This window comes from Vulpes lagopus, chromosome 12, assembly GCF_018345385.1.
Source record: "Vulpes lagopus strain Blue_001 chromosome 12, ASM1834538v1, whole genome shotgun sequence".
NCBI lineage: Eukaryota > Metazoa > Chordata > Mammalia > Carnivora > Canidae > Vulpes > Vulpes lagopus.
Window position 1 is genome coordinate 1,830,192 of NC_054835.1, and position 14,045 is coordinate 1,844,236.

The 14,045-nt window shown below is 50.8% G+C and overlaps 1 protein-coding gene across 24 annotated transcripts in view; it reads right to left on the minus strand.

Moving 5' to 3' along the window:
* The window catches only part of DENND1A (DENN domain containing 1A), a 508,029-nt gene that overhangs the window by 19,480 nt on the left and 474,504 nt on the right, over positions 1–14,045 (minus strand). For 20 of the 24 annotated variants that reach the window (XR_005983074.1, XM_041724904.1, XM_041724896.1 and 17 more), the window contains 2 exons: positions 8,348–8,404; positions 1,390–1,478 (listed from right to left, as the gene is read on the minus strand). Coding sequence is in view for 23 of the 24 variants with exons in the window: in XM_041724904.1 (XP_041580838.1) it covers positions 1,390–1,478; positions 8,348–8,404 (146 nt within the window). In the remaining variant the exon portion in view is untranslated. The remainder of the gene's footprint in view (positions 1–1,389; positions 1,479–8,347; positions 8,405–14,045) is intronic. The other 4 variants (XM_041724889.1, XM_041724906.1, XM_041724911.1 and 1 more) reach the window with 1 other exon arrangement.

Genomic DNA, 14,045 nt, shown 5'->3' on the forward strand with positions numbered 1-14,045 from the left:
CCTAAAGAAAAATCTTTAGGTTCTGAGGAGCTCTGAAGCTACACAGCATTTTCTCCACAAGGGGGCAATCATAATCCATGCCAGTCACGGCCAGAGTCGTAGTCCTTAATATTCCCACTGTCCTATTGTGCAGAGGCTAAGTTATACCTACAACCAACTTCAGAAGTCCTCTCTTCCAAATTTTGCATAACCAAGCATCTTTCAAGACACGTGTGCACGAACACACGCACACGCACATGCACACGCACACACACAGTCTCCCATAGCTTTCTGGGCAAGGTTTAAGTAGGCCTAGGTAGGCTGGTTCTGAAACAACGCAGTGGTATCAAGTGCCGCTGTACTGTAAACCAGAGTATCCTAGAGGAGCTGAAGTATACCGCAGCCCGGGATAGGCCATGTCAGAACTGTTTCTTCCTTTTGGCTCCTTTTCTGGCTAGAGCCTGCCATTTCCCTTAGCTTCCTTCCCTGACCACTCTTCTGAAAGTAGAGCGGACAGGAGGAGCATTCCTCTCATCACCCAAGGGACCTCAGGGTTCCTGGGGCAGCTGGTTTGGTTCCCGTAACAAACCTGAGACCGAGATGATTTCGTGTACTTTTTCAAAGCCTCCCAGGAGGCCAGTGTGTAGCTGCTGAGCTGTCTGGGCAGAGCCCCAGAGCTATGGGCCTTGGGGACAAAGGGAGGCCCTCCAGACGGTTCTGGACTTGGGGCTGCGTGCAGCTCTAAGTCTCACACCACTTGGGCAGCTCCATCTCTAGGTGTTGCTCTTCCATTTACCTCATTAGTTACCTCCTTGATCCCGCATCTCTCCTGCATGTGACTCTGAGCCGGGCCCTATGCTAGCTTCCGGGTAGAACACCCAGTGCCTGCCCACAGAGCTCTGGGCCTGACAGGAAGTGGGAAAGCCAAGCCCTAATAAAATAAATAAATGCCATGGCACAGGGGAGCAAAGGTACCGGTGGGGGTGGGACAGTGGGTGAGGACAGTTCTGGGTATAAATCGAAGTTCTAGAGACCTCAAGCGCCCCAGGCTTAGGAGAGTGGTGGTCTTTGTTAAATATATCGTCTCCTTGACCAGGGTCCTTGCTCCTCCCTGCGGACCCAGGCTGGGACCCTTCTTCTGAGCCTATTGGAATCCACTTTGGGTGTCACCACTCAAAACCCAGCCCAGATGCCTGGCTCCCTGGCCTCTGGGCTTCCTGCTGGTGTGACAACTGCTAGCAAGAGCCAACATAAAAGATCAAGCCCAGCTCCCCGACTACCTCTTTGTTGAAACACCCACTTGGGGCTCCAGGAAGCCTTTCAAAGGCCAGGGTTGCAGCAAGGACCCCACAAAGGCCTGGCCCCCTGGGCTCTGGCAGACAGAAGGAAGGGAAGCAAAGGGGCACTCACTGCTCAGGGCTGGAGATAGAAGTCCTCCGGCCTTCCACCGTGATGTTGCTCTTCGGTCTCTTCACGACATGTGGACGGGGAGGGCGCACCTAGAATGGGTACAGGGGGAAGTCCCCAGGGAGTCAGTTGGAAAAGCCATACAGGAAAGCCATACAGATCTGCAGATCTACATAAGCAGCCCCCAAATAAATGTGGAGGCATGGGCATGGTACAGGCTACAAAAGCTCTGCTTATTGTGAGAACATTGCCCCTGAATTTGCAGCAGACACATGACCTGGAATTCCGTGGCCTACTCAAATGGCAAAGGTCCTTTTGAAGAGCTTGCAAGTAGGGGACAGCATCATGTGAGTTTTGGCAGGGCTGCCACGGGAGCTCAACGAGACAATGTCCATATGGGACCCAGAACACAGAGGCCCTCATTTATGATAAGTCCCCAGTTGCCTTCTTCTAGAACCCTACAACTGGTTTGGCAGAACAAAAAGGTTTCACTTGGACTTTATTTCTAGGGTGCATGTGCTTATTTCATTCTTTTTAGCAACTGAATTACAGGATGCTTATTTTCCTGAGTAGGATGGGGGAATAAAGCAAATGATAGCATTAAAGAGTGCCAATAAAAATCATCTTTCTGTTGCCCAGGCCTTCCTGGGCAGACCTCCCAGGTGGGCTCAGCCTGGATACACATACGCCATGGAGCTCCTGCATACACATGGACCCAGTTTGAGGGTCAGTGGTGGGTGTACTTGACAGTGAAGTATACAACTTCCTAATCCACAGCTGGCCTGCAGCAAGATATTTTTCTCCCCCCTGATCTGTTCCCTCTGAAAGCCAAGAAGGGGGCCCACAGGAAAAAGATACCTCCTCCCCCACCCCGCCCAAGGGCTTATGATGTGAGTTAGGCTAAAAATTTCTAGGTGTCCTTAGAAGGATACTTGTCTGGTCTAATCAACATTACATGCCTTAAAATTTGGCACCATCATCTCTGAGCATTTCCAACCCCAGAGAGGGACTGGAAAGAGCTAAACTGAGAAAGTCTGGCCATGACTTCTGTTGCCAATAAATATGCCTGGACATTCCAGTGCAGGGGGCTTGCTCTGTCTCTGCAGATGAGGGACCAAAGTAGATTAAATGCCACCATCGCTGAGGTTCTCAGACAAGACAGGGAAGGAGAGCACACACATGCTCCAGTTACTGCCAGCCCTCTCCCCTGAAGCCCCCGCCCCACCCCCCAGCAACTTGTGGGCGACACAGCACAGTGGCTGAGGAATACAGATTACAGAAGTTGGCTGCACAAAAGGCAAGTCTTCACAGAGTCTCATCAAGTTCTCAGGTCTTCACACATCTGCTCTAACCAAAGTTTTTCCTGTGGAATGGCCAGTCTGATCTCAGCCTTGTTTGGCAAATCAGAGATGCAGTAGCAGCCAAATGCATTCCACCAAACTTGTGGTCTTCTTGCACGAGGCTCCTCTGAATAAACATCCAATGAGATGGTGTAGGAAAAGTGCCAGCAAGGAGTCTGGCACATATTGGGGGCTTCTCTGTGACCTTACTGATAACAAAAAGAAGACAGGGATGTGGTATCTCTGATTAGAAGATGCCATCTAAGATGACCTGACCCTTGCCTAGTAACCTGCTCAGTGCCTGGTCTTACAGGCACTGTCACCCAGCAAGACTTTTAGGAACAAATGAAATGTGGCTGCTTAGAATCTAAGAAGTGCCCAATAATGTTGCCATTATCATCAGTGTCGTTATAACAGTGCCTGCTACAAAGCAGACATCCGGTCACCATTGCTGACTGAATGGATGGCTAGATCGCCGGCATTCAAACTCTGAGCCAGTCTCCCTGACCACAGCCAGACCCCTCTCCCTGTCGCTGCTGCTCAACGGGGTCGCGGGTTGGAACGCTCCCCCAGGCTTTTCACCACAAATGCAGATGTGCAGTGTGGGTTGACAGAGCAGCTCTGCCCTGCCCTGGAGGTCGTGGGGTGGGGGTTTCAGGAAAGGTCAGATATTAAGGCCTGTCAGCCTGTCCCTGCACACGGCTGCTCCTCGCTACAATAAAGGCGGGTGAGGAATGTGAACTTGTGGCTGAAATGGGGGGGATTAAGTTTGTGGCAACTTCAACTGAACTTGCAACGTGGTGAAACATGGAGAAAAAGAACAACAGAGCTAATTAGACGAGCTGAGCTGTCAGAGTGCCGCCGAATGGCTCAGCGCCAACAAACAAAAGGAATGGGTTGGCAATCAGCAGGATCGATGGAGAAGACTGCTTCATTAGGGATGATAGAACAGAGCAGGGAGAGGCCTGGGGGAGGGGAGCAGGGAGGCAGGGAGGCAGGGGAGAGAGGAAGGCACAACACACCCAGAGGCAGTCAGTCACCTGCACAGCTACACACACGCCCGGAGTCACACACACCTGACTGGTGTGGACAAAGCCAGGCACAAAATGACACAGACCACCATCCAGAGACACTCACAGGCCTCACGGCGCCGACATTCACAGTCTCACAAACACACTCACTGAGGCACACACAGGAGTCGAAGGTACATGCACGAATCTCTCTCTCTCTCTCTCTCTCTGTCTCTCTCTCTCTCTCTCTCACACACACACACACACACACACACACACACACACACACACACACGGCTGCAGACGGTCAGCTAAAGCCGCAACCAGGCTCCGGCACACACACAGACAAGATGGTTTAATGAAGCCCGAATCACAGGACGGTGCCGACAACTGGCCCGTCATATTTCAGCAATCACACCCATCTTTTGGGGGTGCTTATGAGGGGAGGGGGCTGGGGCTAGGGGAGAAACCACACGCATACACAACGACTAGCCCCACCAGTGCTGGGATCCCAGCAGCACCAGGGGAGAAAATGCTAAACAGGGATTTTGAGCTCTGTTCAAGGGGGACTTGCGAGGAAAGTTGGGAAACCAGCCAATCCCCCACTGGATTTAAAACCTGAGAAATCTAAGTCGGCAGGGTTAAATGTGTATTGAATACAAAAGCACCGAGTACATTTGATTTTAATGGTGAGCAAGAAATAATAAATACAGAGCTTATAAAGCACTTCACATGCGGCCGACCACAGCCTGCCTCTCCCCTGTGCGCCCCAACCCACTCCCCTTAGTCCACCAGACACTGGCAAGGCTTTCTTCTGCTCTTTTCTTTTTCTTCTTTTTGAAAAGAAAATCTAAATCCTTTGGTAACATCTAAACTCCAGCCACAGGTGCCGGGCTACAAAGCTCCTTCCAGAAAGGCTGAATGGTTACCCCCATGTTCCTGCCACCCTGGGCCAACAGCCCCAATCCTGCCCAGACGTTTGTGGCTAAGTACCCAATAAAGCCCAGCTGGGGGCCAGAGGCTCCTGACACAAGCGCTGGTCAGGCCATTGTTTTCAAGGCCCTTGAGGGATTCCATGCCCCACATCTCCCAGATTCATCCCTAGTGGACAGTGGTGCCCACTGGAAAGGTTGACATGAGTGGACTCAGAGTTAACACACTCGGGGGCACAGAGCACTGCTCAGCCCAGAGAGCACACACCTTCCAGGACTCCCAATTTAGTCCCAGAGTGACCCTGCTTAGCAGATGGTGTTTGGGATGACAGGAGTAGGGTATATGTGCTACTTCGTGCCAGGGACTGTGTAGGCACTACACACATGTGACTCTACTACTCACCAGGCAGTGTTACTAAACCCATTTCACAGATGATGAAATTGAGACTCAGAGAAATTAAATGTCTTGTTCAAAATCATACATGCTAACCTGTGTTTCAAATCAGGGCAGGCCTCTCTGACTTCCAAGCCCAGGAAAACCACTTCTGCTAGGCACTCTGCCACATGAATGCACCATAACCCAGGGCAAGTACAGCACCAAGTACCAGGCTGGTAGCCTCCTGCACTAGTGTGGTGACACAGGCAAATGCTACTTGGGCTTTTCTCAAGGCCATGTCTGCCTTCCCAAGTACTCAGCTGCCAGTGGGTGTGGCTGGGCCTCCCCTGGTCTGCACAAGTCCCCACAATGGTGAGAAAACGCAGTGAGTCCACTTAGCTGTCTCCAATACCTGAGTTTTTGCAAGGTGAACAATCCTGCCCCAGATCATGCTTTGCAAGAGGCCCCTGCCTGCCTTGACCCTAGGTCTCTACATGAAATTCTGAGAGCAACCCTCTGGCTTAAGGAGGGACAGGCCTGGGCTCCAAGGCCAGATTGGCCTCTTATCTCTGTGGTCTTGGCTGTAAGCTGGGGAAATAGCCTCTGCCTCCTCTGGGCTGCTTACTGTAGGGACAAAGGAGACCATAATTATGTAAGTGCCCAGCACAGTCCTAGGTGCAGAAAAGGTTCCCAGTAAATGTTAATTCTCTTCACCTCTGTATCCTTGCCAAGCCCCAATACTGCCCTAGAGATTCCATAGGAAGCCTAGCTGGTTGCCAATTACTATTATTATTATTATTATTATTATTTAAGATTTTACTTATTTATTCATGAGAGGCTGAGAGAGAGAGAGAGAGAGGCAAAGACACAGGCAGAGGGAGAAGCAGGCTCCATGCAGGGAGCCTGATGTGGGACTCAATCCTGGGACCCCAGGACCATGCCCTGGGCCAAAGGCAGGAGCTAAACCACTGAGCCACCCAGGGATCCCCTAATTACAATTATTGTTATTATTTATTTTTTTAAAAGCTAAAGTTTTTTTAAATTATTATTTTTAAAGATTTTATTTATTTTGATACAGTGCGTGTATGACTGTGAGTGGGGGAGGTGCAGAGGAAGAGAGAAAATCTCAAGGAGACTCCCCACAGAGAATGGAGGCAGATGCAGGGCTCGATCTCACAACCCTGAGACCATGACTTGAGTTGAAATCAAGAGTCAGATGCTTAACCGAATGAGCCACACAGGTGCCCCTCCCCCACCTTTCTTAAAAAAAAAAGATTTATTTTGAGAGGGAAACTATTTTTTTTTAGAGAGAGGGAGAGAGGAGGTAGGGAGGGAGAGGGAGAGAGACAGAGAATCTAAAGCAGACTCCATGCCCAGCACAAAGCCCTATGTGGGGGCTCAATCGCACAACTCTGAGGTGATGACCAGAGCTGAGATCAAGAGGTGGACACCTTAACCGACTGAGCCACCCAGGCGCCCTACTGCCCCAGTATTTTATACAACTGACTCCATGGAAATGCAAATAGAGGGTCCTGGGAGCTCAGGATGCTGGAAAGACCATGGGTTCTCATGTCTGATGACTCCTATCTGCACTTGAGGGACTTGAGTTAAGTTACCAAGCATTAGTTTTCTTGTCTCTAAAATGGGTGGAGACGATGCTTACTTCATAGAGTTACTATGAGACCCAGCGGGGATGACTCGCTGACTATAAAGGGTCCCAGGCAAATGATAGTCACTCGGAAATAGAGTCATTCCTTAGAAGTTGTAAGGTTTAAAAACTCATTAAGAAGAGTAAGAAGCACTGCTGTGTGCTAGGCACCGTCTTTGGTGCTTTACAGGGGTCACCTCCGTTCCCTCTGTCAAAGGCTCTGGGTGAAGACACGCTGGAGAGAGGCGAGGCTCAGAGCTTCAGTGCTCGCCCACAAGTCACACAGCCCTGGTCCGGTCCGCAAGCTTAGCTCTGCCTACTTCCGCAAATTAGCATGCTCACGCCTCTACTGAAGCTCTCACTAATTCACACAAGGTTGAACCCAGAAGGGACTTCCTGTCCCACAAAGCCATTTCTTTCTGCCATGCCTTCCTTCCACTGACAGTGATCAGAAACACCCCAGCAGCCCCTCCACAGCCGTGCTGATCAGGTTTGGCCTAATCATGGTTTGACTGGGTCCGGGAGGGATCTTGTCTGTGGTGGGAACTGTAGGTGAAGGTATCTAAATCCTTGCCAACTTCCCCTGCCCTCCAACTCCCACACACAGGAGGGAAGGAAAGGAAAACAGTGCCACAGAATTTTCTAGCATCCACACAGAGGGCAGCCACCCAATCGATGCTGGGCATGGGCACTGTGGGGCCTGGCCACCTGTGCCCTTCGGTGGCCACGTGTCACAGGATGGATGCGGACTTGTGCATTGGTAAAGGGGAAGGGCAGGGATTGGGACATGAGTTTGCGGCAATGCTGATCAAGGCTGGACAGGAACCTGACCCCTTTTGCTGGGCTGTAGGAGCTGTGGTTGCTTTGAACAAGACAGAGAAATTCTCCTCTCGATAAAAAGCCCTCACCAAATGGTCCTGGCAAGTCTCCCACTTTCAAGGATCCTGTTACAGTGGTTATGCCTTGGCATGACCGAGAGCTGACTTTCCAAGGAAAATGGGGCTCCATACCCCATATTTTTCCATGGCATTTGTCCCAAAAAACCTCAGATGAGTCTCTCTGCCTTGCCCCCATTCCCAGGTATTGCGGGTGTGTGTGTGTGTGTGTGTGTTTCACATGTCATCCTGCTTTTTTTATGCCCTGACTTGGTACCTCACTGGGGAAAGTGAAGTTCCACACGAGGCCTGCCTCTGCCAGAGCCAGCCTAAGATTCTCTGGGTGTAGCCTTTGCCCTCGCCAAGGGACATCAAATGCTTTTCCAAACCCAGATCTGGTGGGAACGAGACCGCTGCTGCCAGGCTTCTGCTTCCTTTGTGAGGGAGAGGCTGCTGGAGCTAGACTTCAAAGCTCATTGGCCAGAACAGGACTCAATCTAGGAGACGTGCTCAAAGGATGCACACACAGCAAACACACCACATAGTGGTTTGTGGCTACCTACAGCTCTGACCTGCAAGTCGCCAAACCAGTCCAGGAAAAGGAGAGAGAAGCCCAGAAAATGCAAGTTTGGGTTCATGCCACGCAGAGAGGGAAGCTGAAAAACCCAATTCCCGGTTTTGTTTTGCCAGGCAGCTTAGTTCAAACTCCTGAGGTTTAGTGAGGCGGGGAGGATGGTTCAGGCAGTGTTAGGTGGGAGGGCACAACCACCGGCTACTCACGGGCCTCGAGCGCTGTATCTTGGGAGGTGGCAGGCGAGTAGGACGGAGTCTTTGTGGCTGCGTTAAAGTGAAACTTAAAACATCAGTACATGTGGAGGTGGTTTAATGCATCTTACACACATGGCGCACAAGAGGAAACACTCAGTTACCCAAGCTGGAAACCCGAGGAACGTCCTCGATGCCTCCCGCTCTCTCACCCCCATGTCAACTGGGCACTGGGTCCTGCACGTGAATTTCTGAGGCCTGGATCACCGTAATCATCTCCCAGCAGGGTTTCCACCTGGCTCTTCTCCAGCCAGCCTCCACACAGGTCGGGGTAAGCTTCTAAAACACAACGTGGCCCTTTGCACCCCAGCCTCCAGACCTCTGCTGTCCTGCCTCCTTGGGTGACCGTGCAACAAGGCTACAAGGCTCTGGGCTGGCCTTCCAAGTCGTCCAAGACCTGGGCTCTTGTGCCCCACACAGACCCCTCCTAACCTTCATCCTTGCTCACCTGGGAAGACCCTCAAATGGCCCCCGCTCTCATGCCTTGTTTTCTTGCCTGCCCCTCAAGGCGGCATGACTTCCCTTGTCCCAACCTGCCTGGCAAATGTCTACTTGTTATTCAAGATAGTGGGTCAGATGCTGCCTGCAGTGCTTCCACTGTATGGTGCTCCCCGCTATGTGGGACTCATCACCCCGTGTCTCCCTCTCACTGGCTCCCTGCACTTTCAAATGTTCATTTCCTTGGGGGACTCATCCTTGTTCCTTGGAAAAAAATTTCTGCAAAATAAATGATGAACAAATAAAACTATACAAAACGCTTGGCTTTTGAAATCAGGATTTGAATAAAACACCAACAGAGCACAGGCTTCTTGGCTCTATCCTCCAACCCTTTATTTTAAAAGTCAAGCGTTGTCCTTTCAACGGCCTGCCCACATCAATACCCTGGTGGGGCAGGTGGCGAGGCAGAGTAAGGAAAGTAAGTACCCATGCTAGACCAAGACCCCGGACCTTCCATAAACCCCGAGAGGCTTCTGGTTGGTTCCTCCCCATTCAGCGACACTGTCCACAAAAGTATATTATCTGACAAAGTCTAGACCCTTATTGCCCACTTCAGCAGCCAATGGTCACATGTGGTGAGTTTGTAGTAAGATGTGCTGTAGGCATAAAATACACACTGGATTTCAGAGACTTAGTTTGAAACAAGTATGTAAAACGTCTGAACAATTTTTTATATTGATTCCATGCTGGAATGAAAATATTTAGGCTATTTGGTTAAATAAGTATTATTAAAATGAATTTCGGGACCCCTGGGTGGCTCAGCGGTTAAGCGCCTGCCTTCGGCCCAGGGCATGATCCTGGAGTCCCGGGATCGAGTCCCATGTCGGGCTCCCTGAGTGGAGCCTGCTTCTCCCTCTGCCTGTGTCTCTGCCTCTCTCTCTCCCTCTGTATCTCATGAATAAATAAATAAAATCTTTAATAAAATAAAATGAATTTCATGTCTCTTTTTTACCTTTTTAATGTAGTGACCAAAACATTTTGAATTCCACATGTAATTTGCATGTGAGGCTCCTACCGTTTCTCTTGGACGGGGCTTTAGAGCCTCACTTGGTTGGAGTGATTGTTTAGATACCAGACATACCTTGGAACTCACTCTCTGTACCCAACTCCTGGAGAGGAGGAGCCATATCTCATCTCAGGAGTCCCTGGATGCCTGGTGTCTAGCACAGGGTCAGGCAGGGTGGCCTAAGGGGAGAGTTGGCAGAAGGACTTGGTAGAGGATTGGGTGTTCCTCATAGCACACCTGGGACATGTGTGGATGGAGGTACACCGGGCAGGGGGGTGGCCTCTAGGGTCCTGTGCTGTTAGTTGGCAGTGTGGGCCAAACCATGCTCAAAGATCTGTCTTCATTTGGAGGCCACCTGGGGAGTGGCGATGCCATTCAATGAGATAAGCATGGCAACCCACGGAACCCTATTTCCTCTCCTTCAGGTTTACAGGGTAAGTATGGGGCAAAAAGGAATGGAGTCCCCCAGCTCACACTGCTCAGTGGGGGAAAGTAAAAGGACAGGGAGAGGGGATCCGCCTATACTGTGCACAGGCTGCTGCCTCATCCATGCCTCCCTCCCCCTGCACCGTCACACAACGCCCCTCCTTCATTTGTTTCTGGCCACTCTCTGCTGGGTGACCCGTTCTCCAACCCACAGTCCTCACGGCTCATCGCCTCTGAGCAAGCTATTTCCAGCTCTGCTGGTGGGGGTGGTGGAGCACTAAGGGGGCGGCCGCTGGGGTCAGATAGTCTTGGACTGAATCTCAGCTCCCCCAACCCTTTGGATTTCTACAGGCCCGGGATTTAACCATCTGAGCCTTCTGTTCCTCATCTGCAAACGTAGGTAACAGCCGCCCCCACCCCCACCCAAGGGGGCTGCCACGAAGATTCAGTGAGACCATGTGGGCCACGATCTTCCCACAGAGTGTCAGGAGACATTAGCAATGATCACTGTTAGCAGGCTCCCCTCTCCAACCTCTCCCCTCCCCATCCATCTCCACGCTTGCTCCAGAGTGGACTTAATACACGTCCAGTTGTGTCACTCGCCAGCTTAAGTCATCTCAGTGGAAGGCCAGCATCTCCTAGTGCATCCTGAGAGACGCATTGTGTGAAGGAAGAAAAGGGGGTTCCCCAGCCTGATGAGTCTGGGAAATGCTGTCTACTGCTTCACTCCTTTTGGAGATTCACAATGCAGGTTAGCACAGCAAAGGCTGCCAAGTCTTGCAATAAAAACCCACCTTAAACAGGCAAAACGCTATTAACTTTTCTTCTTATATAACCTATTTTTCTAATTTATTTGGACCCAGAGTCACTTTCCCTATACTACCTGCTAATATCCCCTGGATCATGCCACCTGAAGTGTCCATAGCCCTCCAGGCGCTGGGCCCCTCTGTGGTGCTTCCGCCAGTCTCCCTGCTGCCCCACTGCCCCTATCCAACCCAGGTCAACCTCCAGCTCTCCCGGAGGGCTTCATGTGTTCTTGTGCTTCCATGTTAGTCCCTTTGCCTGAAACACCCTCCCATTTCCTCTTGTCTCACCCTGGGTGGCTCTTATTTGTCCTCTGAGGTCTGGCTGAAGCACCACCTCCCCCAGGAGGCCTTCCCTGCCCTTCCCTGCCAACGTCATTCTCAGCCTCTTCATCTCATTTCTCTGTTTATCCTGGGGTCTAGTAAAGTACTGGTACATAAGACGTGCTCAGCAAATGATTTTTGGCTTAAACTTTCTGGGGCATATAGAGACTCAAAAAAGGTTAGTTTTCTAGATTTCATAATTAGCTTATTTTCCTTTGACTGTCACCAGGAAGTGCTGGTTCTTTTTTTTTTTTAATTTTTTTAAAAATTTTTTTATTTATTTATGATAGTCACAGAGAAAGAGAGAGAGAGGCAGAGACACAGGCGGAGGGAGAAGCAGGCTCCATGCACCGGGAGCCCGATGTGGGATTCGATCCCGGGTCTCCAGGATCGCGCCCTGGGCCAAAGGCAGGCGCCAAACCGCTGCGCCACCCAGGGATCCCATGCAACTGAATTTATAGATGGTGGGAAGAAAGCGGACTCTTGATCACACCCAACCTAGAAGCTAGCAGAGTAAGTCAGGGGGATTTAAAGACACTATGAAAGGGTAATGTGGTACATATGTTAGGGCCTCAGCGCTGGGGTATACGGCGCTTCTCACAGGGCCAGGCATCAGTGGACACACCCCTCCAAGAGCTTCCCAAGCCTGCTGGGGTGGGATGGCAGCTGAAGACACAGGCTGGATAGAACCAAGTACTCTGGGGACAATTAGAAGAGGACACAGGGGTGATTGACTAGTGGTGATTCGGGTGGGAAAAAAAAAGTGAAGAAAGCAGCTAGGGAAGGGTCAACTCAACACATCATTTTCTAGAACGTGGGCCCAGTGCCTGGAAGCTGAATTGGGGATTAATTGAAATTGGGGGCTATGATGGTATGAGTGGGGCCTGGGGTGGCTGTAGATCTGGCCAGGACACTTGAAAGTCTCCACCCCGTCCACCACCCACTTCCTGAGGGTGGAAGCCCTGCTCTCATTCTTCTCTGTACCCTAGCCAATAGTCCAGCGCAGGTACCAGCTTGTTCATTTCTTCCCATGGACCTAGTGGCAAGGAGAATGTCCACCTGTGGGTAAGGAAACAGACCGCAGAGAGGTAAAGAGACCCACTCATGGGCCCTAGCTGTCATGGGGAGTGCTGGGAGTGGGCCTCAGGCCTCAACTCTGGATCCAGTGATCTTTCCACCGCTGGAGTAGGTCAAGGCAAAACCAGAAGAGCCTTAAATCCGAAGGAGCAGAGAACAGTGAGGGCCAGGTCCAGGCACTTTGCATGGAAATCCCGTTGTATGTTATCCTCAGTTCCCTGGCTGGATCAAAATGTGGCTACACTGACTGCTGTTTCTTATGTGAGTTCAAAAGGCTGGGCCTTTGGCAGTCTTTTGCTAAGAAGACTGCCATTCTACAATTCATCTGGCACTTCCTGAGCTGGGCTAGGGCAGGATGAGGGATGGTGGGGCTGGAGGTCTTGATAATCAATACATGCACCTGTTTTCCTGAAGGTCATGTCCAGTCGGAGAAGCAGATTCATTCCCACAGAGTGGAAAGATTTCCCCTATGTATGCTCATGGGGCAATTGCTTGAAACCAGGGCCCAGAGGTTCAGAAGATAAGACACAGTTCTTGGCCTCAAGAAATGTAAGGTCTGGTGGCCTTTGACCTGTATCACGGAGAAACATCTTTCTTAGAGTACAAAGAGTATTTGGGCTAAAACCCCCAGAAATATACTCTGGGCTAGAAAGATGTGAGTTTGTGTCTTGGCTCTGTTTTTTTTTTTTTTTTTCAAATAGATTTTTATTTATTTATTCATGAGAGACACACACAGGGAGAGGCAGGGACACAGGCAGAGGGAGAAGCAGGCTCCATGCAGGGAGCCTGATGTGGGACTCGATCCCGGGTCCCCAGGATCATGCCCTGGGCGGAAGGCAGGCGCTAAACCGCTGAGCCATCCAGGGATCCCGGCTCTGTTTCTTTCTAGTTGAGTTCAATACCGGCTCTGCCACTTGGTTGGGTTCTTTAAATCAAAGACTCAGTTCTCTCTCCAGTAAAACAGATATAACTCTTGAGTCACAAGCACTGGTGTGGGGATGCAGTGGGAGGGGCGATTATGGCTGTGGGGTGCTGGCCCAGCACTTGGTGATGAATGGGACCAGCCAATCCTCTGTTCTCCTGTTGGACTCAAGCCTTCCCAGAAAAGTCCTGTGGATGTGAAGACCTCGGTTTTCCAAGGAAGTGTGCTGTCAGCAAGGCGTTGTTGAAGGTGACTGGATTTTATTTTATTTTATTTTATTTTATTTATTTATGATAGGCACACAGTGAGAGAGAGAGAGGCAGAGACACAAGGCAGAGGGAGAAGCAGGCTTCATGCACCGGGAGCCCGACGTGGGATTCGATCCTGAGTCTCCAGGATCGCGCCCTGGGCCAAAGGCAGGCGCCAAAACGCTGTGCCACCCAGGGATCCCAGGTGACTGGATTTTAATCATAATCTCTCTTATTAACATCATGTGTTTTCCTTTCAAAGGATTTCTGCTTCTCTTCTTTCCTTTAAGCCTCACATACCCCAGTGAGGCAAGTCGGAGGAGGATGATTTCCTGGCTACAGTGGCAGC